This window comes from Mizuhopecten yessoensis, unplaced genomic scaffold (genome assembly GCF_002113885.1).
Source record: "Mizuhopecten yessoensis strain PY_sf001 unplaced genomic scaffold, ASM211388v2 scaffold10641, whole genome shotgun sequence".
NCBI lineage: Eukaryota > Metazoa > Mollusca > Bivalvia > Pectinida > Pectinidae > Mizuhopecten > Mizuhopecten yessoensis.
This window is the reverse complement of record NW_018408648.1, coordinates 221341-249328: the sequence shown is the minus strand read 5'-3', so window position 1 is coordinate 249328 and position 27988 is coordinate 221341. Positions and strand designations below refer to the sequence as shown.

The window sequence follows — 27988 nt, the reverse complement described above, 5'->3', positions numbered from 1 at the left end:
AAAAAAAAAATTATTCCTGAAAACTACAAAGTTATTCAAGTTTTAATTTTTCAGATTACCTCCCTTTGTTGGTAGTTTGAGAGCAGAATTGGTAAAAAATCACCTAGCAGGAGAATTCATATTACTCGGTCACTTTTAAAGTGAGAAAGGAAACGGATACATCTTTTTGTTCATTGTGTCATTTTCCAGACATTTAAAAGGTTTTGATTGAATTTTTGGGGAAAAAAAGGGATGTATAAGGTAGCAGAGTACAGTAGCGTACGGTGGCCATGGGTGATATTTTTATACAATGAATAACCCCTGTAATATAACATGTATCAAAATTTAAAAAAAAAATCAGCACTAAAATTGGCATATACATGATGAAGTGGACTATGTGGGCTTCATAATTTAAAAAAAAGAAAAGTCGAATTTGGTTTGAGACTACAATTTTGGGCATTTACGAATCTGTGTCTACACAACAAAAGCTAGCTTTTCATGTAGTCTATTTTTGTACTCAGCACATGTGTAAATATTGTGAAAAATCCACCGGAATGACCTATGCTAAAACGTGAGTATTTCTGTTACCGAGTAGGCGATATTTAATTTCAGACAGGTTTTAAGAAAAACAATTCTACTTGCGGGGGTCAAATTCTGGGTTAAAAATCATGATTTTTTGCATATTTTGGTGTTTTTTGATGTGGTAACCATGGTTTTCAGAAGTCCCAAATCTGGGGAAATCACTTTTTGAAAAAAAAAATGTTCTTCTAAAAAACACCTATTCAAAATGTAGTTTATAAATATATATATATATATGTAGGTGTGTTGTGCAGGATGAATCCGCTATCCATGTTTATCCGAGACATGCCCTTTATTTTTAGGGTCAAGCCATTTCTACTGTACTCTGCCACCTGATTTCCACATCACATCTAAACAATAGAATAAAGCTACCAGTACCTATGATATAACTCAGGTGACCGCTAAGGCCCTTGGGCCTCTTGTCTCATTTTTATAAGATAAACAGATTCCAAAAATGGTAACATAAGTATTGAAACTTATTTCAGTTGGCATTCATATTGCCTATGAATGCCAACTGAAATCAGTTTCAATACTGATGTTACCATTTTTGGAATCTGTTTATCTCATAGAAAATTTAAGCACACTTACCTGGTATTATTTTTCTGCATTTAGTTTAAAAAAATGTATTTATTGTATATGATGGTTCAATGAATAGAACAGCCATCTGTCCATGGAAGGTCAGTGATATCCATCATATAACAATTATCGTTACAATTTGATATATATCATAAGTTTTGATGTCATAATAATGATGACCTCAGAAATTGGCTCATGGCACTCATAGCATGTATGAATGCCATCTGAATGTGGTAGAGTTATAAAGTGACAATGCCAGATGATGGTACGTTTTAAATACATGTATTAATATTATGTTAAGAGCCCAGTGGCCTGCACACATTATATTGGTATCATAAGCTAAGAAATTAACATACTTGCCATAGATCTTTGTATAAAACGTTCGCACATGATATAGTGTGTGTTGCTTCACAGGAAAATGAAAAGCAAAATTAAGCTGAAAAATGTCATTCGATGGTGTCAGTCTGGAATAAATTGATTGCTGTGTGAAAACAAATTTCAATAACACGAGGTTGATATTTTTAATTGCTCTGAAACATGATCTGTAGGTCAGATTTTTCTGGTAGAACAGTCGTTATACTATTTTGATTATGCAATCCTAAATTTAAATAAAAAATTCTGAGTAATTGTGTAAATTTTATACCGAGAAATTTGAAGTGAAAAAATACCTTTTTTCCAAAGTGGCACGGTTGTGTCACACAACTGAATATCGGAACAATCTTTGTATATATTGAATAAGGCCAACCTGTCCTCTAAACAGTAAATGAGTCAGTTTACTGTCTAAAATATTGGACAGAGGGACGTCAGTATGATGGCTGGATTCATGAATCTCAACTATTCACGATGGAAATTAAGGTACCCTGAATACCCTGAAGGTACCCTGAATTCATAAAACCTTTCTCATAGTCAAACTCTGATTTTGTGCTCAAGCACAATTTCTTGCTCAGGTAATAAATTACAGGGTACAGTGTCCTAAAAAAATATATATTGGGGTTGTGTCAATGACGTGGAAGAATTTTGGAGAGAACAAGGCTGGAATACTGTTTTCAGTGTTTACAGTGAGAACAGGGCCCGTATTCATGAAACCGTTCTCATGCTCAAGCATGGGTTTCGTGCTCAAACCAACATTCTTGTAACTCACTTAAAATCATGTCAAACCATAAGAACGTCAAATGAAATAATTGAAAACAGTATGCGACTTTAAGTTTTTCCAAACCATCGTAAAAATAAATTTTTATTTCAAGTTATAACCAGAACAAGAAATTAGGCTTGACCACAAATTCCATACTTGAGCAGGAGAACGGTTTCATGAATACGGGCCCAGATTGCAGATAGATCAAGAGTTCAGTAGCTGTTATAGTACATTCTTCATATATAATGATATTGTTTCATTACAGCCAGGAAGTGTATGTGCCTATATACAAAACAGAGAGGCTGGTTGCACTCAGTTTTCTCAAACAGGTAATAAGTGATAAATACCAAATAAGAAAATAAGAACGGTGAGCTATAAATTTATAGAAATAAAAAGAATTTCATGCTGTGCATAAGTTTGTGCTTTAGGTGATAGAATTATCTTAGAAATACATTTTGTTATGTTAGTAAAACTATTATATTCAGATTAAGGGAAATGCTTGAGAAGTTTTGCAATATTTTAGAATAAAGAAGATATAAGGCAGCATCTGCATTCATTTTCAAAATTATCAAAACAGCTACATACTCATTATATTATAATAATAGAACAAGTCAAAACAATCTTTAAATTCCTGTTAGAGATACCTTTAGATAGGCTATTTTTTTTATTCCAAAATGTTCATTGCCTTTCTTAAATGATATTTTTTTTCTCAATGAAAGGCGGGATGGATTCGAGCTTTATCTGCAGGGGGAGACAACTGTGCCTGTCTTTCCTGTTGGAGTTTTTCTGGACACATAGGTTCTGTTTTTGAACTGATATCACAAGAGCGTAGATTCTTCCATCATTTGACACGGATACGAAAACTTGTAGTGAACACCCTTCAGCGTCACCGTAAGTGATTTCACCGTCAGTGTCATCATATGTAACACAGGATACTGTAATTATATAAACAGCTAAATGTTTGTGAATACCGTATTTTTGCAATTTTTTATAAAAAAGATTTATGGACATTTGTCAAACCTTTTATAATGTGTCTATCATGCCTTCCAATTTAACTCACTGATCACCTTTTGAAGCATTCAACTGCTGTTTGAAGTGAGCACCTGTCATTAAACCTAGCATATATAGTTAGTTCCGATCCTGAGCCTTTTGTAATATCCAATGACACGATTTGTTGGGTGTTGTATGAAGTATATACATGTGTAATTATTTCAGCCTTCTACACCTCACTGGACGTCTATCCTTATAAGTCAACACTACAGAACCTGCTCTCCTCCTTCACTAAAGTCTATGAACAGGTATTTAACACTACTCATGTTTTTTATACGCCTGTCAAATTTGACGGGAGTATTATGGTATGGCGTCGTCCGTCCGGCGTTAACTTTTGTTTGTCCGGCAATCTCCTCCTACATTTTTCGACCGATCTATTTGAAACTTGGTATTCATTATAATCATGATATGAAGTTGTGTCTCCCTTAAAAGAATTTTGATTTAACAATTTTTCCAAAAGTTATTGCCCTTTGTTCATTTCAGTGTTTGATATTTGTCAGGCAATCTCCTCCTACATTTTTCTATGGATCTCTTTGAAACTTGATAGACATTATAATCATGATATAAAGTTGTGTCTCCCTTAAAAGAATTTCGATTCAACGATTTTTGCAAAAGTTATTGCCCTTTGTTCATTTCAGTGTTTGATGATTGTTCGGAGATTTTCTCCTACATTTTTTATAGCATGTCAGCTAACCACTCTTAGAATGATGCAGATCCTATTTTAATGTAAGAAAGTATATAACACTATTTGGCATTCGACGGGCGTATATTGTTCCGCCCCGCGGTATTCTTGTTTCAATCAGATTTGATATTTTTTAACAATAATAATGATAATAGCCATTTATATAGTGTGACATATCCTACTGAAGCTAGCAGCTCTAGAGCACTTAACAAATTAATGTAAAGAACATATTAAAACTAAACCACATATACATAATGATATGTTATAGGATCTCGATAAGTGATGATGATATTAGCAGAGTATCCTTAAAACAGGTATTCTGTCTTTTCGTATTGCAGAGTTATCTTCTCTTGTGAGCAAGTATTGATTGTTACGTCATTGGTTTGTGAGAGTAACGTCATCAATTTTTGAGAAAACGACGTAATTTTCTAACACAAACCAATGACATAACAATCAATACCTGTTCACAAGAGAAGATAACGGAATACAATGAATATACAATGCATATATACAATTAGTATATGGGCAAAGATTCTAACAGTGTAGACAATATGAGGTTGCCAAATTTTCAGAACCTTTCGCTCTTTTATCCAGACACAGAAAAAACACAGAACAATAATAATTACATTACAAAAAGACAAGAAACAACTATTATGAAAACACATAAACATATACAACTTATATAAAACACATATACAATTAATATGAAATACATAAACATATACAATTTATATAAAACACATATACAATTAATATGAAATACATAAACATATACAATTTATATAAAACACATATACCATTAATATAATTTTAGTATATTAAATTGGATCATACTGTCGTTATTACTTATTACAATTAATATAATATACAGACACAACTAACATAAAATACTTAGCTCGTTTCTCAAGGATACAGTTCCTGCTTCTCTGGAGGTGTTGTATCCATTTCAGTCAGGAACTCGAGGAAACCCAAGAAAACACATTCACACAGGATTGCTCTGATTGGCAAAAACAACTGAACTTGTATTAAAATACAATGTATGCACTTACCGGGTAATTATGGCAAATGTATATTATATATAAGGTGCAGAAAGATAATAAAAACATTAAAAAAACCAAAAGAAACTTGCCGAATATATTGAGTGATGTTCAAGCAACTATGACTGTGGTAATTATGCAGTTTTTATAATGATAATAATAATTTGAGGTTCTTATATAATATATAGTGCTAATTTCAGAATTAACAATCACAGCTACAGGGACTTTTGTGGCAGTTCATTCCTAAGATTATAAATTGTCTGGTAAATTAAACTTCACATTTATTAAAGAGATTGTATTTTAAGTACAAAGAGGACCTTTCCTTCATCTAGGCCTTGGACTCAAAATCTTTTTTTATTTTTTTATTATCTCTTTATATTGTTCAGTCTATAGTGGGTTAATTCCATCATTCTAGATGACTTCAACCTAGCTTTACAATGATTATTAAAATCCGTTATTATAAGACCCGTATATCTACCAGCTAGATGAAACTCTGCACTACAACCTAACAATGGACTATTCAGTATGTAAAGAGTTTGCATTCTCTAACTATTATTATGTCCCGCTAGACAACATTTACATTGATGTCCTTTTAGATATGTATTGATATTGGCTTAACAGAGTTATCTATCTTGTACTAACTATTGATGACGTCACAATACTTATCTTGTACTAACTATTGATGACGTCACAATACTACCTATTGTTTATGACGTCACAACCTCTGCCATTGTTAATGATGTCACTATACATATATATATATGTAGAACAATATTATGTGCCCACATTTTTAGTATTTCAGAGGTAGAAATATCCTATAATTTTGTCCTGAAGAAGCCTACTGTAGGGGCGAAACCGGTCGACACTTCTAATAAACTACAAGAATTACTTATTGCTCCTTCGCCTGTTGTGATTGAATCTATTTAATTAAGTACATTAATATACATATTTTAATTATAAAAGATATTTCTAAAGTCATTATAATGGCAAAATGTTTCAGCTTGAAATATAGTTTTTGTCTCTTCACCTAAAAAAAATTGAAATATTATCCTAGGTGGGGCGATGCTATGTGGAAATGAACCGGATGGTCGGGGATGGTGAAAATGTACTGAAGGCATCGTTCTTTAGTAACTATGGCAACTTGGCAGATTACATAAAACGGTACATGATTGCTTTTGGGGACATGCTTGGCATCAGTGGCTTTGAGTACTGTGGAAAAATGGGCAGGTAAGAAAAAATATCTTTGATTTTCTTACATGTTGGTGAACTGTTTTAAAATCTTCGTTTATTTACCTTTCGCACTTTTTTGTGTCTTTTGATTTATCATAGAGATAATTGTATATATCATCTAACATGAAGAATTTTTAAAGATAATAATATATATAGGATCATACTTGAGTTTCCATTAAGGCTCGCTAAAATGAAAACTTTTTGATGAGTTTCATAAATTTCATATGAAATGAAAACGAGTGTAAGATCTTTTTTATCACATAATCAAGATTTGTGGCATTCATTCGTGTAAAACAACAATTTTCATGCAACCTTGAAATGTAAAAAGGCTGCCGTTTTGACTCCAGTGCCCAAGTCTATGACGTAATAATCTTGTCCTAGGTGTGACGTCACAATTGAAACAATTGAAACTTTCAACCAATCACAGGGCTGAAAGGTCCTATAACATGGGTTAATACGCCAAAAAATATGGCATGGGTAAATTCACTGGATAACACAGTACATTATGTGATAAATGTTTTTAGTATTAAAAGAAAGGCAAAAGAACAAGTTTGTATGTTCACCTGTAGGTTGTGTCCCTTACCAATACATCAAAGGTATAGCTAGCGTACTTGCAGTTTTAAACACTGATGAAATGGCTGCCTGTGCTCCTGATGACCTTGAAAGTATATCTAATTCCTCTTCTCCTTAATTTGTCAGTGCCTACTTTGAAGGTATAGCAAAGGTTTTTACACTAATTTTGGAGGAAAAGAAAGTCGAAAAAGCCCAGTTTGGGAACACATTCCAAAAACTAATGGCCGCTCCACTCCAGCACGTAAAGGAGTACAGCAGATTGGCAGACAAACTTGCAGGCAACTATGAAAGTGTAAGTGTTCACCCTTTCACCACTGTAGACCATAATGGACTCATCCAGATCAATGTGTGGTAGAGTCTACTAAAGTTACATAGGGGCGAATGGGTTAAGGGTGTATGCTATCTTACTCTGATTTTACCTCCTATGTGAAAGAGGCCCTTACCAAAAGACTTGTTAACCAGCGTTGTCATCAGGATTTGAGCAAATTACCTGATGGCTTAATAACTTAAAAGCTGAATTAATGAATTACATAAATACATCTTTGTGTATTAATTCAAAAGAGAAAATAAGGATAATTTTGAATGTCTGACAAACTGCTTGTTATAATATGTTACATTTGAATAATTTCAAAAAGATGAAAAAGAAAACAATGTTAAGATGCATCAAGTTATTGTTATTTTCACTAAATTCCTCTATAATAAGCCATTTGTATTATTCCGTCTTTGCGTATTGCAGAGTTATCTTCTCTTGTGAACAGGTATTGATTGTTACGTCATTGGTTTGTGTGAGAAAATTACGTCATTTCCTCAAAAATTGATGATGTTACTCTCACAAATAAATGACGTAACAATCAATACCTGCTCACAAGAGCAGATAACTCTGCAATAGGAAAAGACGGAATAATTGTCAAAAGAAGTATTAATCATACTGGGTTGGGTGCTGCATTGGATAGCGCAATTGCCTTTCACTAAGGCGGCCGGGATTCGTTTCCCCGATCCGACGTGAAAAGGTATGGGGTCATCTACCCGACTACGTCGGTTTTCTCCGGGTACTCCGGTTTTCTCCCACAATTAGAACCCCCACGCATTAACACCCAGACCAACAAGAATGATTAATATCAGTTGAGATAATCAGGTACTCTGGTTTTCTCCCACAATAAGACCCCCCACGCGCTAACACCCAGACCAACAAGAATGATTGATATCAGTTGAGATAATTTGTTTCATTATTGTTGTAAAATAAATAACGTTATTTCAATAGAAATCACAAGTTTTTTGATGTAAAAGTACCGATGTTTTGAACACACTATTGTAGAATTTTGTTTTGTTTTATTTGTTTGTTCGGTTCTTTAAGGGTTCTGAGGAGTATGAGGCACTGAACAAAGTCTCTCTCAAGTGGAACAGTCTACAGCACTTTATAGCCACAGAACAGACCATGGCGGCCAACACAGGTGTATTCTGGGAAACCATCAATCAACAGAAACTCGTGGTAAGTAACAAATGATCTCTCATTAAAATTACAAATCACGCCCCTTCATATAGTTGTGATAAAACTTTCTAATCCAATCAAAATAATGTGTAAAAAATATCTATCTGTTCAAAATTCTACTTCAATATTTTGCTTGCCCATTTTCCACAGGTGCATGAAATTGACATTGATTTTCACAATAGCTACATTGATTTTCACAATAGCTACATTGATAACTTAAATAAAATCACATTATTATATCTTATTCTTAATTATCTTATTGTATATTATATTTTTTCTTACCAATGAATATATGAAAAACTGATATCTTTATTAGAGATGATTCAAACTGACACAAAGTTCCTTAAAATCCCGTAAATATTATATCAGTTCATAACGTTCGAGGTATTATTTTTTGTCACATACCTGTTGAATCTTGTTATAGTAATCAAGCAATTTTCAGACTATGAAATACAACGTTCTGTATTGCACATGTGCAATACGGAACGTTGTATTTCATGGTCTGAAATTACATTTTATGGGAATCCCCTTGTCATGGCGAACTGAAAAGTTCCCGGTATTTAAAAAACTATCAAAGTTTATAAAATCTTTGTATCGATCTTTACCAAATACGGAAGGTATGTGATCAAAGCAAGACCACACACTTGTGTTTTTCTAACGAATATATTCGTCCACGCAATAAACTCGTGCTTTCTGATTCTTTAGAAAAAGACAAGTGTGTGGTCTTGCATATTTATTTCATTCAGTAGTGTTGCACACTTGTATGAGGTATACATTTCAATACATTTTGTTTTACACAAGGATGCCCTGAAGATTCCTAGTCGACGTTTGGTCCGGGACAGTAAGACACACCCACTCACTCTACAGGGGGCGGGTCGCTTCTCTGTCAATCACTTCATCCTCTTCAACGATTTGTTTGTACATTCACAGGTGAGTGCGGCGTGCTGGTTAGTAAGGAAAGACAACTCTTAGGTACCTTCAATAACACTCATCAGTTTGGAAATATGTATGAGTGAGCTCAGTCGTAGCTTGACAAAGGGACTAGTCGGTCTTGAAACGTTGAAATACATTTATTATGTACATTGTTTGTGAATAAAGTGAAACTTTATATAACTCTTAAATACATCAAGGAAATATTTCATGAATTCTAGAATCACATAATCAGGATGGTTTTCGGAACAGATTTAAATCCATGAATTATATAAAAAAGATCCACTTGTTATATTTGAGCTCACCTAGTCCTAACCTTATTAGCTGTTAAAACCTTCGAAACACTTTTTCTTTAAGAGTTAAAAAATCATGAGTCATGAGATTTGATGTTTAGCTTGCTCTAACTAACATAATCTGGGAAACAAGATTTTTGCAGAATCTTACTACTGTATAGCACTTTAAATTCACGGGGTCAATATTTCACTGTTTCGTATTCAGTACATATTTCGCTGTTCACCGATTCCCATGTGTCGTGCAAAGTATTTTGAGTGTCATCATTTAAACCGTTTGAAAACACTGATTCCGAGTGTCGTCATCCTTTAGTGACTTTAATCTAAAGAAAATCAAATGCGTATGTACCTTTGTAGGAGTAAACTGTAATCAATTAATCACCTACTGTGTACACATAGATATGTTGTGGCCACTTTAATGTAAGTGTTGTTTTAACATGGACTGCCCAGTTGTCCAGTAATAATCTGATTTGAGTTCATTTGAGCTCGCATAACAGCATTGGGTTATTAGTAATTTCAACATGTTGTGATAAGGTCTGTAAAAGTGGTTAACATTTTTGATAATTTCTCTGGTGTTTAGAATTCGCGGATATTAGTTAAAGCGGGAATATAGCAAAATGAAAACCCCCACGAAATATAACCATTATACAGTACCTGGATTGTCCTGGATTCAATCATGTTTAACCCTTTCACCACTGTAGATGTCCATAATGGACTCATCCAGATCAATACATGGTAGAGTCTACTAAAGTTACATAGGGGTGAAAGGGGTCATGTTCCTGTCTGTAGACCACTTTGGTCATTGGTCATTCTTCATTGATGATTATTTGTTGTGCTCTTTCTTCCAAAACAATAATCCAGTTTTAGAACATGGCTTGCCCACATAATTAGTGTGCTTACTTCTGCTTTTCAGTATTCAAGCTACCAGGTGTTCAAGTTAGAGACACTGTGGGTGGAGACGCCATCTTCTGACAGTGACAAGAAGCAGTAAGTTCACCAACTCAGGATAAATCTGAGTCTTGAATGTTGTTTTCAAAATTGTTATATAGTACCATGTCTAAGAGATATAGTGGGTTCTCAAAAAGTTAGAGTCCCACAAAGAAGTCTTGAGTCCAGGACTCAAATTCTGTATCTGAAAACACACTGGTACATTCTTCTTTAAACACACATACATTAGTAAGATTGACTCAATACTCAGAGGTAACATTAGTAAGATTGACTCAATACTCAGAGGTTACATTAGAAAGATTGACTAAATACTCAGAGGTTACATAAGTAAGATTGACTCAATACTCAGAGGTTACATTAGTAAGATTGACTTAATACTTAGAGGTTTATACTCATTTTCGCTTTCTACATCCCTGAAATATATCATAGCAAAATTGAAGGCACATGGCTTTTCATTGGTCTCCAATAAATGTTTGTTCTTCTGAGTATATAATGAATTAAGTATTATATATATATGAAAACAAAAGACAGCCTTGCCTCCAATCCAAGATGGCTGCCAAACTGTATACTGGATATTTTTGCTGTATTTTAACTTTTGCCTTTTTGACCTTCGTTATGAGGGTACATTTTATATATATCATGACAGTGATATTAGTGCACAACGTACCGTTCATTACATTGACATGTGACGGGTGAAATCAACATTGTGGCAATATGGGTTTAATCCTTCCACCACTGTAGACCATAATGGACTCATCCAGGTCAATGCATGGTAGAGTCTACTAAAGTTACATAGGGGTGAAAGGGTTCACAAGTGAAGGGAGAATATTTGATGTGGCGAAAGTTTCCTGGTATAGTGTGAGTAGATTTGTATGAGTAGGAATTATAATACACCTCGTTAAAATGTGATCAAATTGGAATTCTTTACATTGTACAATGGTGATTAATGCATTTGTGATATTTCTTTATTTTCATCTTCAGGCATCAGATTACCATTACAGCTCCGGAGGATAAACTGTTTCTCCTAGCTCCATCCACTGCCGTCAAGGTAACTATGTCCAACACTAGCCATACCTATTCCGTCTTTGCATATTGCAGAGTTATCTTCTCTTGTGAGCAGGTATTGATTGTTACGTCATTGGTTTGTGAGAGTAACGTCATCAATTTTTGAGAAAACAACGCAATTTTCTCACACAAACCTGCTCACAAGATCGAGAAGATAACTCTGCAATACGCAAAGACGGAATTGGATCGCAAATGTGATGTATGCATATTGATTGCATAATTGATAACTAAAACTTAATTCCAAATGGTTAATCGGTTTCCTTGCAATAACTGTTCTTCAAACGGTTAGATTTCTTCCAAATTACAATAAAGTTATGTTGGATATCCCTTTTCTATATCCCTGGACATAAAAGTTTTTTTTCTCTTATTCCAATTTCTAGGGTTTAACTCAGAAAGCATGAAAAAGCATTGCATCCTGAAATTGGAATGTTGCCAATTTTGTGATGTCGTATCATTCTTGTTCCACTGTGACATCAGGGGTGTAAAATGGGGTGAAAGGGTGAATTTCTTACACCCCTTTCTTACCCTAGGCAGTTGTGAAATAAGCATAGAATTAGAGAAAATGCTATATGTTGAACTCTTATACCTTGTAAAAAACAAAGTGATAATATTTTATTATTTGCTCACAGAATAATACTTTAGCCGAATGTCATGTTCATTTAATTAGTCGAAGGAATTAATTGTGACATCTCAAGGGAAGAATACTCTAATATTGTAGACTGAGTGGATTATGGCCCTTAATTCGACTATTAACAAAGTGATCACAAGCCAGAAGTTGGTGACGAGGCGTGGAAGTATGGAACGCATGGCGCCTCCTGGTGTCAGGCAGGCAACTCACACATTTGCTAAGCACAGCATTTACAAAGATGCGTGTTACACTGGAACATTTCTGAATGGTTTAGTCCATGGACAGTAAGTAACTACTAAAACTGTTTATTTAATTTATAACACAAAGTTATCTGTTAATTTAATTTTCCATGTATCTTTCTTTGAGAAAGAGATTTGTTAAACTGAAATAAAAGAGACTGATCTTCATTCTTAGACATCTGTTAATATCAGCAAGATTTATTTGTGCATACAAAGTTTAACATTATATGGTATCCATGATATGGGAAAAGTCAAAGGAAAAAGATATCTTAAATGTACAAGTAATTTAACTATATCATTGAGTGGCGGATCCAGAGGTTTTTTTGGGCTTCAAGAAGAAGAAAAAACCCAGAGAATTTTCTTGAAAAATCATATATTTTCACCATTTTCCTCAATTTTCCCCACAGGATTTTTAGTCACCCTATTCAAAACACCCTGCGTCCGTGGTCCGTCTGTCCGTGGTCCGTGGTCCGTCCTTAAACAATTCTTGTTATCGGTATTTCTCAAGAAGTCTCAAAGGGATCGTTCTCAAATTATATGTAGGTTCCCCTTGGTCCTTAGCTGTGCAGGGCAACTTTTGAGACTGATCGGATAAACAACGTGGCCGATAGGCAGTCATCTTGGATTTTGATAGTGAAAGTTTGTTATCGCTATTTCTCGGGAAGTACCAGAGGGATCTTTCTCAAATTTTATACGTAGGTTCCCCTTGTTCCCTTGTTGTGCAACAGTGCCTGAAATAAACGATCGCCTGCTCGCCAATGGCGGTTAAAGTCTTGCTCGAGTGACCAAAAGTTGTCAAAAGTGAGGTAGTCACTGGCCCAACAAAAATAGTTTGGGCAACTGTCAAGAAATTAATGAATAAAAGAAATTATAGTCCCTTCTACATTAACTGGGGGGCAGTACATTTTTCAGTTGTCATTACTTCGATTTGAATCAAACTGTTCGTTAAGAAAATGCGATGATTTTCTATATAAAGACTGCCAGGGTGTCTTCTTTGAGGTGCAAGTTTTGTGTATTTCTTTTCAGGAAGACCTGAATGGAGTGGATCATGTCAGGTTTTAACTAGGGTTGAAGAATCAAAAATATGATGTTTTATTCTGTTTTACATATTACAAACATTGTCATGTTATATGTAATTTAAATGTGCTGAAGCATTGTGTTAAATGCTGTGGAAATATATATTTTGAAACTGATCATAAAAACAAAATGGCTAAAGGAAGAACTAAACAGATCTTTCTCATATTGCAACGATTGATTCTATGTCTTTCACATTAAGCACTGTATTAGTAAATATGTGAAATGACAAACTCACTTTGAAGGTTGGCTTGAAGGCGAAAGATCAAACTGACAAAGAACTAATGAAGATGGTACAATGGTCGGCGCCAAGATCCCTCTGGGATCTCTTGTCTTTATTATATGCCATTTTAGAGAGTGATCATAGCTACCATTGATTCTATGTGAAACATCCTCGAATCTAGGACAATCCTTTTCACATGTTTCTGAATTAATATCAGCAATATTAGCCCTACAATTTGAAATAATAACAATTTAATTTGCCAATTAGCTTGATGATGTTACCATGAGAAATACAAAACTAAAGTAAATCTTGAACTTAGTTTACATATAGTGGCCATCCTCATGAATTGTCTGAAGATGATGTCACAATTACATCTGCGATAATACACCAGAGGTGGTATAAATAAATAAATTTACAACATTTGATATAGCACCCTATCTAGCTAACATTAGCCACTCTAAAGCGCTTTACAGTACATAGATATACAATTTTATACAGTCAATACAATTAGCATAAATATTAATCAATACAATATTGAGGAATTCGCAGGAGCTGCCTTATCAGGCGCTAACTACTAGTCCTATGCCACCTGGCTAATATCTCCCTATGTGTGCATGTCTGTGTGTGTGCTGGAGATGTATAAGTTATGCAGATTATTGGAAGAAGAAGAAGAATGAATTACAAACATCACGAAATTGGGCCAAACTTTTTTACAGATATAAGTTTGTCACAGCTGCTGTATACATTTTCTGGACAATATAACTTTTGTGATCCATACTTGGGGCAGATTTACCCTTACAGCGAAGATATGTACACAACACCAGGCAAACATGAATTTTATTGGAAAAGGGAATATATTTGACCGGGCAAAATATTCCCGGTGTACAGTTTGTCAGTCAGTTTGAATGTATGCATTTAATATATGTTTTTTTCTTTCTGTAACTGACTCAATATTTTGTCTTTCAGTGGTGAGATAAAGTGGAGTGACGGAAGGAATTACACAGGCAGCTTCAGGGATGGAAAGCAGCATGGGTAAGTTGTCCATTTTAAATAAATCAATATGAGGTACTTCATGGCTGTAATTTTTGCTGGAGTCTGGTTGTTGTATGACTGTAATCTTTTGCTGGAGTCTGGCTGTTGTATGGCTGTAATATTTTGCTGGAGTCTGGCTGTTGTATGGCTGTAATATTTTGCAGGAGTCTGGCTGTTGCATGACTGTAATTTTTGCTGGAGTCTGGCTGTTGTATGGCTGTAATATTTGCTGGAGTCTGGCTGTTGTGAGGCTGATTAGCTGTACAAATAAACACAGATTTTAAAACATGACTGATTGTTGTGTCGGTAAAAAATTAACAAAAAAATATCATTGCTTTTCAGACATGGGCGTTTGTTGATACTCCAGGACGATGGCAAGGAGCGTTGTCAAGAAGGGTACTGGAGAGACGGACGACTGCATGGTATCGGGAAAGTCAAGTATGGAATATCTTGTTTAATTGTCTCATTTATTGTTCACTCTTGATAAGCCTATCAAGTTATCAAAGCAAATTTTCACGATAAAATATTTTGTAAATTATCAGGGAATCAATAAATATTTTCTCATTGGTGTTTTGTGGCTGTTGCTATTCACTTTGAAAACTATATAAATAGTTAAGAATAGGTGTCAATCGCAACAAGCTCGGGATCAGTTGAATTTTAGTTCTACAGGGGACAAACTCTGTCATTTAATCGTCCTGAAGAAGCCCACTGTTCTGGCGAAACCGGTAGACTATCCTAATAAAGAAAATTCAACTCATCCCGAGCTTGTTGCGATTGACACCTATTCTTAGTTTCCCCTATTCTTCAATCACCCTGTTGGTATCCAGGCAAGGGATATACGGAACCAAACGAACCTGAACTAAAGTAAAAAGGGCGTTGGCTCTACGCCTAGATCGATATATAAATAGTTTTGACACAGACGTGAATGAAAATATTGAACAAAGGTTTTAAACTGTTTTTTTGTACCTTGTTTGTATTTATCATCTTCTAGATATGCCAATGGCGATGTGTACGAGGGCTATTTTAGGGAAGGCATGAGACAGGGACATGGGACATATCGTCATGGAGGCCACAACAGTAACTCAGCCAGTATATATATTGGGGAGTGGAACCAAGACCAGAAACAGGGATACGGGGTCATCGATGATGTACTCAAAGGTGAAAGATCAAGGTCACGACAGTTATGAGCCCATGATTATATCTAAGTAGAAAGTATCAATTCTTTCAAACATATTTTATTGACACTGAATAGTCTTGCTAGGCCCTCTTCCAAAGTATCAATTGAAAGTAGTCAATGTTATTTCAATGCTGAAGTAAAAGTTATCACTGAAAGGAGTAAAGTTTTGATACAAATGTAACATGGTCATATAAGGAGAATTGTATTTGAGGTCATGTGATCATTTTACACAGGTGAGAAGTACATGGGAATGTGGAATGATGGCAATCGTCATGGTAACGGAATCGTTGTTACCCTGGATGGCATGTACTTTGAGGGAAACTTCACCTCTGGAAAGATGACGGTAAGACTAAGTTGCAGTATTAAAGATTTCATTTATAACTTACTACCGAATGTATTTAACATCTAGTATGAGCAAAATCTTCTTAAGTTTGAATCAAGGTTCATGTGATCCAAGATTGTGTTTGATGAGTTGAGGTACCATGGAAGAAACTGTACAGTGGATCATAGTACTACAGAACCTCAAAAGTCTAACCAATTATATCTCAGTTACTCAAGTCTAGAATAACAAATCTGTAACACCAACTGTTAAATATAATTACAATCATGTTTAATTTATTGACTTTGATTTACAGGGATTTGGCTTGATGCTGACGGATGACAACAGTTGTTACGAGGGAGATTTTAATGGTATCACACAGCTTCAGGGAAAGGTAGGCAACATGGTTTTCTAGTGTCTCATAACTACAGGAATAGGTAGGCAATGATGAGCCTAAAGTTACTTATAAAATATTTCCTTCATGTCACTGAAGGAGACTTTTTGGCCTGAAGAAACTTTATTTATTCACTCTAGTAATTCAATTCTTTGGTGTTTTTTATAAAAAATATTTTTTACTTTTTTTAGTGCAAAAGACACTAGTGTTTGTAGTATAATTCTAAGAAAACTTAATTTTTGTTTATTTGAGTTTCAACCAAGTTGATATTTCACCATTCTTAACAAGGAAATATTGGAGTTGAAATAATCTTTTCATTCTTATCAAGACTTTAAAACATTCTTACGATATTGCTATGTTAGGGGGTGTTGACGTTGCCAACTGGAGACAAGATTGAAGGCACATTTAATGGCAGCTGGAATGAGGGACTCAAGTTGAATGGCACATTTCATAAGACATCGACGCCAGACGAGCGCCGGTCGAATCACACTGTGGGTCTCAGCTCCAGGTAGTTACAAGTTATTTGTAAAGTACTACACAGAACACTACAGCAGGTTAATTTGAAATTCAATACAATTACTTATTTACCCAGATTGTCTCTCATTGTGGCTGTTTACCTGAAATACCTAACCAGGTTTGTTTAGCTAAATGACGACATACATTTTTAAACCAATATATTTTCAAAATTATTGAAATACAAAACAAAAGTTGCATGTGTGAAGAAGTCGTAATGATGAGTTATTGATGCAAAAACACATAAATATTTGTAAACATTTAGATTGTTCTCAAAAATTTACATTTGAAAAATTTTGGTTTAAAAACTAACCAAGCTTTAAACAACTGGGGTTAATTTGTCCAATTATCTCTCATTATCCTCAAATAATTAGCCTGATGTATACAGAAAAAATGTCCCACTTAATAATCTCAACCCCAAATGATGGAATTATTTTTTATGTAAACAATTGCATGATGAAAAAAAGTACTCGTTGATATGTTAATATTCACTTTATATTCACAGCCATTTCAAGAAGCTGTGTGTCCCCCCAGACAAACGCTGGTCTGATATGTTCCATCACTGTTCCTCAATCTTGGGGTTCAAAGGTCGAGGAAAGCCCGACACTGCCAAGGCGTGGGAGGCCGTGGCTGTGATGGTAACGAGGGGTCGGGAATCTCTCTGGGAGGCAAAACAAAGGTACAAAGTAGTGGTCAAATGGTGGAAGAAGTTATGAATTTAGTTTTAAATGTATTCTTTTAAACAATAACATGACATTGTGTTTATTTAGTATTCAAAGGGAAAGAAATATGTTCTTTGAAGTTAAAGTTGGATGAAGAGTTTGATTTTCCTTGTATCAGGAAACTGTGCTTTTATAATGTACAAAAATTCACAATAAGCACAAGGACGGTTGAAACATTATTAATAAATGCAGTAATGAATTGACAATTTTTGATGTAGAGGAACGCTGCTAGGCGGCATAGTATTTTTTTTACATGTTGCAATAAAATTAAACTGACCATTTCGTGATGTAGAGGAACGCTGCGACGAGGCACCAAGATGGAACAGCTAGAGGATCTGGAGAAAATCCCTCCTTTTAATGCTGGGAAGTTGACTATAGAGGTGTACACACAGATCAAGGTCTACCTCCAGAAGGTAACTATTTCTTATCTCCTAGTGAGGACAACAGTTATCTTAATTTTAGTCAAATTTTGGGTGATAACTGTTAGTTTTCTACCGCGTAATTAGCTATAGACACAAGATTAGATGACCGTTAGACTACTTCCTAGCTATAATAATGTACCGGCTTCTATAGACTTAACCTTCCTTTTAAAGCTGTTTTCCCTAACTGTACAGCACTGGTCTTGGATACAAGCTTCCATGATAAAAAGACCTACTTCCTTATTTTACTGTGCAGGCCCTCAAACTATTTATTTTATAATTTTACTGTGCATCCCTTCATTAATAACTGCCTTCCTGTATATTTGACGGTGCTGGTGTTCCACACAGATTTTGGAGTAAAAGGGCCTCCCCTGATATTATGCAGGCCTTCGTCACAAACTTCCATGATAGTAAAACTTTTGGTCTAAACAATGTTATACTGTATTTTCCCAAATTACAAAACTGTACCCCATAACATAAACAGGCCTTAATCATAAACTTTCATTATAAAATGCCACCTTCTTTATGCCAGATATCTTGGATAAAAGTTTGCATTATAGTATTGTATTTATTGTTGTATTGGTTAGGCCTTTGATACAAACTTTCACCCCCTGGGACAAGTGATGGAGGGACTTGTGGACGTCTTCCGGGCTGCCTATATCGGGGTTGGAGCACATCCCAGACTCCTGGCTCATGCTGTACAGGAAGTGATGTCATTCATCAAGCGTCTTTTCAAGATAGTCAGGTATTTAGGTTTCGCTATTTTTGGGATACAGATAACTAATTTAAGTACAGAAAGTTGAGATCTTATGAACATGTATGATATAAAATGGTAAATTAGTATAAATGAATAAAATAATAAAATACCCCCCAAATGTACCGTTCTTCCAATTAAGAGGACAAAGTCCAAGATTATTGATGATACGCCAAAGCAAAAATAAAGACAACATTAACTAATTTACCTAATATTCAAATACAATAATTTTTTAAATCTTTTACTTTAATGTAGATTTTTTTCGTTTAACTTGCTTTTATCCATCAAATTACTTAAATCAGTTGAGAAAACATTTTTTTGGTACAGAATCTTGTTTCCTGACCTGCCAATAAATGGGGGACCGTTACAGATTGTGTCGGAGGATGTATTAGCTAGAAGGAAGGATTATCCACACAGCGACACAGAGTCTATTGACAGTGCACTACTGGACAGCGATGAGAAAATGTATGTAAAAAAAACCTAATCATTGTCAATAGAATATTACTCAGAGAAAATTTTCAGGCTCTTGCCCTTTCACAGAGAAAACATGTTGTAGATTATTATGTCATGTCCATTTTGAATGACTATGTACACACAAATTTCTTAGTAAGAGTTGAAGACTAGAGAAGGGCATCAGGAGCCTGAAATGTTTTTACAAGTAATAGTCTATGGAATTTTTCTAAAAAGGTACATGTTTTTACTGGTACCTTTGGAGACCTTTGGAGACAGTTCAAGGTCATTCAAAATTGTATTTATTGTGAAAAGCAAAAGCATATATATACATAAGGTGAAATTAAACATTAAAATTATTGTAAATTTTTTTTCTAAAACAATTCTAAATACACTATCTATTAACAGAGAGATTGTGACTGCTGGGAGTCTGTTACAACCACTGCTGCTCCCCAAGATTTATCCCCCTTTGTTTGACCTGTATGCTCTCTACAACGACAAGGAGGACGAACGGTACTGGGAGAGGGTACAGAAACTCAACAAACAGGGTGACATGGCTCTGATGGCTTACCTTGGCATAGACCAGTAAGTTAAACAAACAAACAGGGCGACATATATGGCTCTGATGGCTTTCCTTGGCATAGACAGGTAAGTTAAACAAACAAACAGGGCGACATGCCTATGATGGCCTACCTTGGCATAGACCAGTAAGTTAAACAGACAAACAGGGCGACATGGCTCTGATGGCTTAATTACCTTGGCATAGACCAGGAAGTTAAACAAACAAACAGGGCGACATGGCACTGATGGCCTACCTTGGCATAGACCAGTAAGTTAAGCAAACGAACAGGGCGACATGGCTCTGATGGCCTCCCTTGGCATAGACCAGTAAGTTAAACAAACAAACAAACAGGGCGACATGGCTCTGATGGCTTACCTTGGCATAGACCAGGAAGTTAAACAAACAAACAGGGCGACATGGCTCTGATGGCCTATCTTGGCAGAGACCAGTAAGTTAAACAAACAAACAGGGAGACATATATGGCTCTGATGGCTTACCTTGGCATAGACCAGGAAGTTAAACAAACAAACAGGGCGACATATATGGCTCTGATGGCTTTCCTTGGCATAGACAGGTAAGTTAAACAAACAAACAGGGCGACATGCCTATGATGGCCTACCTTGGCATAGACCAGTAAGTTAAGCAAACGAACAGGGCGACATGGCTCTGATGGCCTATCTTGGCATAGACCAGTGAGTTAAACAAACAAACAGGGCGACATGGCTCTGATGGCCTATCTTGTCATAGACCAGTAAGTTAAACAAACAAACAAACAGGGCGACATGGCTCTGATGGCCCACCTTGGCATAGACCAGTAAGTTAAACAACCGAACAGGGCGACATGGCTCTGATGGCCTATCTTGGCAGAGACCAGTAAGTTAAACAAACAAACAGGGAGACATATATGGCTCTGATGGCTTACCTTGGTATAGACCAATAAGTTAAACAAAAACAAACAGGGTGACATGGCTCTGATGGCCTGCCTTGGTATAGACCAGTAAGTTAAACAAACAAACAGGGCAACATGGCTCTGATGGCCTATCTTGGCATAGACCAGTGAGTTAAACAAACAAACAGGGCGACATGGCTCTGATGGCCTATCTTGTCATAGACCAGTAAGTTAAACAAACAAACAGGGCGACATGGCTCTGATGCCTTACCTCGGCATAGACCAGTAAGTTAAACAAACAAACAAACAGGGCGACATGGCTCTGATGGCTGACCTTGGCATAGACCAGTAAGTTAAACAACCGAACAGGGCGACATGGCTCTGATGGCCTATCTTGTCATAGACCAGTAAGTTAAACAAACAAACAGGGCAACATGGCTCTGATGGCCTATCTTGGCATAGACCAGTGAGTTAAACAAACAAACAGGGCGACATGGCTCTGATGGCCTATCTTGTCATAGACCAGTAAGTTAAACAAACAAACAGGGCGACATATATGGCTCTGATGGCCTACCTTGGCATAGACCAGTAAGTTAAACAGAAACAAGAATAGATTTGAAAAGTCAGATTTGACACATAGGTCGGAGGTCGCGTTTTAAAATTATTTCTCTGTGGCACATATATATCTAGAGTATGGCATATATTCAATATTTTAAGCATCATTGGCACGCATTTGTTGTTGTAAAATACTAATAATTTACCAGTATGGTCCTAAGAACCAACCTCATTGGATTTTGATGTGCTTTGATACCAATGCCTCTTGATAGGCTGTCGGCTCTAAGCTGCAGCAATATGATTGGTCTACTTTCAATCCAAGGGTTCACAGCTTTTACCCTGCCTTGACATGTACAGCCAATATACCTATCTACAACCATTCTGTTTTGATCAGTGAATAACTTAATTAAGCCAAATAAATAGTATGAAAGATGGTATAGAATATAAAGTAGATTCACTAAATGAATCTGCATAATTTTATCTAAAGGTGTTTCTGTTATTGTGGTACTAATCATCTTTGCAATTTATTTTCGGTGGTAATAAATGACAGTTCAAAACTATGTTTATCAGAACTGTATGAATCATTATAGGAACATGGCTAGAAAAATTCCTTTGATGCTTCATATCTTTTCAGTAGGCCAAAAATCATAGGGCCACATCTTTGAATGTATACGAAAGTGTCAAATTTTGAAGCTAATATTTTATTCTTATGTTTTATCATAACAGGCGATTCTGGTTGATAGAGGAGATCATGTTTCAGGATAAAAGAAAGGTGAGTAACAGGTTCCATTGTCTCAATTAAGATTCAATGTATTTATAACTAGTTTCTGACGGATAATCGTTTTTATTATTATGATTTCTATGCCACTGTCTGAAAATTGAATACTTATTTTTCTGAAATGGTAGCTACAAAGTTGAAGTTTAGTCTAGTCGGTCAAGGATTGTGATAATATAGAGGGGACTAACATAATGATTACAATGTCTGATAATGTTTAATACTTTTATTTATTTACCTGCTGCAGAGATTGTCCAGCCTTCGTGATCACTGCTACCTGTCCTCTGTCGATACCTTACAGCAGATCAGGTATAATCCTACTTATAACTCAACTTAATCTTGGCATTAGTGTGCCCCTTATGATAAGGTCTCCTTATTACAGTAATTTTTTGATATATACAACCTACATTGTACATATCAGATCACAAACCATTCTAGTTCAAATTTAAATGATACAGTGCCATTTCAATGTTATTTTACACATGCAAACATAGTGAATATGTTAATTTATATAATTTAGAATATCCTAATATTTAGATTTTAGTCAAAATTGAAAAATGACTAAAAGAAGTTTGTTTCATGGTCCCAGAATCAGTTGTATTTATATATAATCACATAGGGCGAAACTTATTTTAATATTTATATATAATCACATAGGGAGAAACTTATTTTATAGATAATAGATATATTAGGAGACAAGGATGAAGAGGAGAAGAGAATAAGATTTCAAGTTTACATGTAGTAATGAGTAAATCATATCAACATTAATGGTCTCTGCCAAGGCATGTAAGCAGAGGAAACTCCGAAGATTCCGATTCTGACGGTGCTCACTTTTGTTTCAGAGTATTGATGTGAACCATACGGTGTATAATTGTTGCTATCCTGTTTTTCAGCACGGCCTTCAGCCCCAAAGAGAAACTAGAGGTGATACAAAAAACATTCCTGGAAATTACTAAGGTGGGTTTTCAGAAAATAAATGTTTTGTTATAAGACTCTTTCATGTCCTCGGGATTTTCAAATTTGGCAAAACCCTCAGTATAGCCTCGGGTTTTACCAAATTTGAAAACCCCTCGGGTGGAGTTTCCCTATCCTAAACCTTTGGGCATGAAAGAGTATTTTTCTCTCATTCCTACTACCAGAATAACCTCAGAAACCATAAAAATGCAATTGGACTGGCTACCATTTTGAAAATATCAACTTTTCCCCTTAGCTTTTTAGACAAAACCGAATCTGTCAGCGAGATTAAGCATGTCCCATATATGCAAACATGAGTTTGCACAGACAAATTAATCTCATCTTTCTAACGTGTAAGGTAAATATTTCGTAAAGGTTTTTCATCTTTCTAACGTGTAAGGTAAATATTTCGTAAAGGTTTTAATTTCATCACGACGCCTGTCCCGCATTACGGCATCAAGAGTTTTTCCAAACTCGTGACGTGACGTGAAATGGTGTAAAAGATAGAAATCCCTACACCCCTTTCTTTCCCTGACAGCTCTATCTTACACACACGGAATTAGAGAATCATCTATACTTTATGATGTATGGGACAGAAAGTCACCGACAGATTAACTCTTCATTTCAGTGAGGGAACTGATGAAATACCTTTAATATATAACCTATTTTTACCCTGTGATTTAATATGTAGTGTATCTCAATTAAATTGTGGCTTTTTTCTTTTTAGACTGTTCAGCTGGCTCTAACAAAAAGCCCTAGTAATATATATGGTTGTATGCAGGGTCTAACAAGTGTACATTTCAGACTGTTCAGCTGGCTCTAAGAACAAATCTATAGTAACTGTAGGTGTATGCATGGTCTTGCAAGTTCATTCAGACTGTTCAACTGGCTGGCTCTAGCAAAAAAAGCTTTGATAATATAGTTGAATGTGTATTCTTACATTTCAGACTGTTCAGCTGGCTCTAAGAACAAATCTATAGTAACTGTAGGTGTATGCATGGTCTTGCAAGTTCATTCAGACTGTTCAACTGGCTGGCTCTAGCAAAAAAAGCTTTGTAAATATAGTTGAATGTGTATTCTTAAATTTCAGACGGTTCAGCTGGCTCTGAATGAGGACCACATGTGGTGCATGGATGAACTGTTTCCTGTCTTCCAGTATGTGGTGGTTCGTTCTAAGATCCGACACCTGGGGGCCGAGGTTCACTTGATAGAAGATCTGATGGAATCTCATCTTGAAAATGGAGAACTAGGGATCATGTTCACTACTCTACATGTAAGTAGAAAAGGGGAGTGAGGATGTTAGTTGCAAGATCTTGGGAAACTTTATTTTGAAACTTTATTTTGAAAAAGGAGAATTATGCAACATGTGTATGATTTTACCTGTGAGTTAGAATGTCTGTGTAGTAGGTAGGGAGTTGTAAACGAAAGATCATGTGTTTGGTTTGGTTTGGTTTTATTTTGTTTAATGTCCTATTAACAGCTAAGGTCATCTAAGGACGTGCCTCTATGTGTGTTGTGTAAGCATGCATGCATGTATGTGTGCTGGAGAAAGGGAAGGTTGGTGTAAATGAAAGATCTTGTGTTATGTTGTCTCCAGATGTTAACCCTTTCACCACTGTAGACCATAATGGACTCATCCAGATCAATGCATGGTAGAGCCTACTAAAGTTACATAGGGGTGAGAGGGTTAAGGTATTATGTTTATATATCGTATAAGGAATGGGGATGTCTTTACAGTAGCTAAGGTATCCAAAAATGATGAAACCCCTCAGTGGCCATTATACTGAAATATCATAACTGGGGCATATCTTCTTTACTATTTCACCTAGAGTAACCGGATTTCGTGTACACGGACATCTTGGCGTGACGGAGTGTAAGAATTAAGTCGCTATTACCTCATGGTGACCGATGTGACATCATGACCTAAGTGTACTGTTTGTTAAATATAGAAATCATTACCGGTGGGGGACTATGGATTGCCTCGCAATACTTTGCCTTGTTGTAAAATATCTGAAATTAAGTATCCTGGTAAGGCTGACTTAATACACCAATCAGTGAAATTACCATATATACTGTTGAACTGTGTATCATCAGAGCATTGATTGAATCTGTGCTTCGCTTGGGCAATACAGCAGTTATTCTGCATCCCATACTTGTCATACAGTCACTATGTGTATTAACGTTTTAAGTTATTTTATACCCCAATTTGAAGTGTCTGGTTTAAAGGATCTGTATCCAATGTAAACAACCTGTTAAATCAATATAGTTAGATATCTCTTATATATTTTTCAGGCTTGTTACTATCAGATACAGAATGAGAAGCTACCGAGTCACTGAGTCCCAACAACCCCCACCATTTACATAACCCTGGCACATGTCACGGTTTAGTAAAGCCATTTGACATTTTAAGTTTGTGGATGTGGAAATGCAACATTTTCTTCAGTGTAGTATACTCACTTTTATTTGGAACTTCAAAATATGTCCAATTTACTTGATGTCACAAAACTTCCTGATTGCAATTCTTAACAATGGACATTTTGCCCGTTATACATTTGTATACTTGTATATATTTAATACTTTGGCACTATATAATTGCATTTACAATGATTTGAAATATGGTGAGAATATCTGCATCTTTTTCTGTTTCGTGATATTTCAACTTACCTATAAGGTTTTATTTCAGCATTCATACTCAGCTGAAATAGAATATATTTTGTATAAAATCCCATTGGGGGCCCTAATACTATACATCGGTCCATATTTATGATTTGTTTTCATTCTCAAGCATGGATTTGTTTTGAAACGAACTTTCAATCATGTGTCACGGTAAAAAAAGGTCAAGTTTACACACTGAAAATGGCTTTTGGCACTAAGTCTCTCCAAAATGCTTCTAGATTATTGATAAAAGTATTTTGTTTTGTCATGTTAACAAAAACAAAATGGCCTTGAGCACAGAACCTGAGTTTGAGTATGAGAACAGTTACATACATGAATACAGTCAAGCAATGAGTTCTCATCACTCTTGTGTACCTGGTAAGCTTAGGTTGAAAGGAATCACTGACTCATATTTTGTAACAAAATGTCAATTATTATGGTTCTTGTTATACAAGAGAAGCTGGGTTACATGTATTTGAGTTCTAGAAATCCTCAATGCACATTGTTCTACAGTTTTAGGTGTAGAGCTATTACTGGTTGTCATTTGTGGTTTTGTTTTGGGATCCTTTTAAGTTTCTTTATAGTAGGGTATATGGTGGGGTTGTCCCCACTGAGGAACCACCAAGATACAAGAATTTTTAAAGAACGTCGCATATTAAAAACAATAAAACATTAGCACTGTAGTGCTATTCTTACGACAAACATGAAGTATAATAACAATCACATGCAGGTTATTAGAAACACTAGTTACATGACAGGCAAATGTCACAGAGGCAATTTAACAAGTTAAACAAAGCAGCACATACATAATCACAGAAAGGTAGCATAATAATTTCAATTTATAAAAACTAGGTTTAAGTACTGTAAACTTGTATGTAACACAAGTATTTCTAATTAAGGGTTAAAGCACCATTACAGTGAAATATACACATATGCTGATATAGCAAAACGTGAAAATTGACAGGATATACACCAATATAATGTGATTTAAAAGGGACACTGATGTCAGTCACCAGTAAGATTTATATCTATTAACTTATGTTTGAAATATTTGATTAAATTATGCTGCATGACGTTCCAAAATTTAGATTATTAAAAACAGGGAGCACATAACGCCCCACGGTCCTCAAGCGTGGGATTGATTTTGAAATCCATGTATTTTCCTTATATGGAAATCCCTTCAGAAAATTGGAACCCTTATATATTTGTTAAATGTTAAAGTTACTACTGATGTCTTTGCTAATAAGAGCTTTAAGAAATGAATAATTTGGAAATATCTGCAGCATTTTAGACTTTGGAAACAAAAAAGCACCCAGGAACTAAAAGACTTTGGGTATCAGACTTGTTAATGGTGATATTTACCTGTACACAATTAAGATGTTAATCATGGAAAACTTTCTAATATATGTGGTACATATTTTTTGTAATTAGTTTGAAGGTGATAGGTTTTATTTAACCTTCAGATATTCTATTGTCCGAAAGTGGTGCAATAAATTTGGCACAGGCTATTTTAAATCATTTTGGCATCTCCAGTCAACATTTAAACAACATATTATGTTACAGTCAGCCATTGATCAATAACCCTTTCACCCCTATGTAACTTTAGTAGACTCTACCATGCATTGATCTGGACGAGTCCATTATGGTCTACAGTGTTGAAAGGGTTAAAGAAGAACGGTGGTCAAAATATATTTTTTATGTAAAGTTGATGGATATATATATGATAAAGCTATTGTCATCAAATTCTGAATCGAAGTATCACCAAATGGCGAAAATAAAACTGCCACAGAACAGTATATATGCAGTACTCCAGACCTACAGATGCCAGAGTCTAGCTTTCTGTGTACCTTGTATATATGTAGACGTAGTTGAAGCTAACTACAAGCTATGTAAAACTTACGTGTTGTTGATAACTCTGTTGCGTCTTTCATATGTGAATTAAAGATAGCAAGCACACCCTGTAATATTTATAATTGTCATATTGCATAGAAATATGAAAGTTGTTGTTTGACGCCATCAGAATGCAAAGTAAATTATTTTCTTGTGTTATATTTTGTAAATGTTTGACTGAGTATGAATTTTAAGAATCCTGCC

General features: G+C 35.3%; 1 protein-coding gene across 2 annotated transcripts in view; it reads left to right on the top strand.

Annotated features, from left to right (window-relative positions):
* LOC110461627 (alsin-like) overlaps positions 1–27477 on the top strand; it is a 73203-nt gene extending 45726 nt beyond the window's left edge. For both annotated transcript variants that reach the window (XM_021515170.1, XM_021515169.1), the window contains exons 9-34: positions 2532–2595; positions 2986–3157; positions 3482–3564; positions 6090–6262; positions 6965–7130; positions 8193–8327; positions 9129–9257; positions 10461–10534; positions 11477–11543; positions 12279–12472; positions 14691–14756; positions 15099–15194; positions 15748–15914; positions 16167–16276; positions 16569–16646; positions 17009–17154; positions 17665–17838; positions 18174–18294; positions 18888–19045; positions 19382–19519; positions 19913–20089; positions 22237–22282; positions 22533–22594; positions 23179–23242; positions 24330–24512; positions 25532–27477. In XM_021515170.1, the coding sequence (XP_021370845.1) occupies positions 2532–2595; positions 2986–3157; positions 3482–3564; positions 6090–6262; positions 6965–7130; positions 8193–8327; positions 9129–9257; positions 10461–10534; positions 11477–11543; positions 12279–12472; positions 14691–14756; positions 15099–15194; positions 15748–15914; positions 16167–16276; positions 16569–16646; positions 17009–17154; positions 17665–17838; positions 18174–18294; positions 18888–19045; positions 19382–19519; positions 19913–20089; positions 22237–22282; positions 22533–22594; positions 23179–23242; positions 24330–24512; positions 25532–25576 (3088 nt within the window). In that variant the 3' untranslated portion in view covers positions 25577–27477. The remainder of the gene's footprint in view (positions 1–2531; positions 2596–2985; positions 3158–3481; positions 3565–6089; positions 6263–6964; positions 7131–8192; positions 8328–9128; positions 9258–10460; positions 10535–11476; positions 11544–12278; positions 12473–14690; positions 14757–15098; positions 15195–15747; positions 15915–16166; positions 16277–16568; positions 16647–17008; positions 17155–17664; positions 17839–18173; positions 18295–18887; positions 19046–19381; positions 19520–19912; positions 20090–22236; positions 22283–22532; positions 22595–23178; positions 23243–24329; positions 24513–25531) is intronic.
* Positions 27478–27988: the final 511 nt, after the last annotated feature.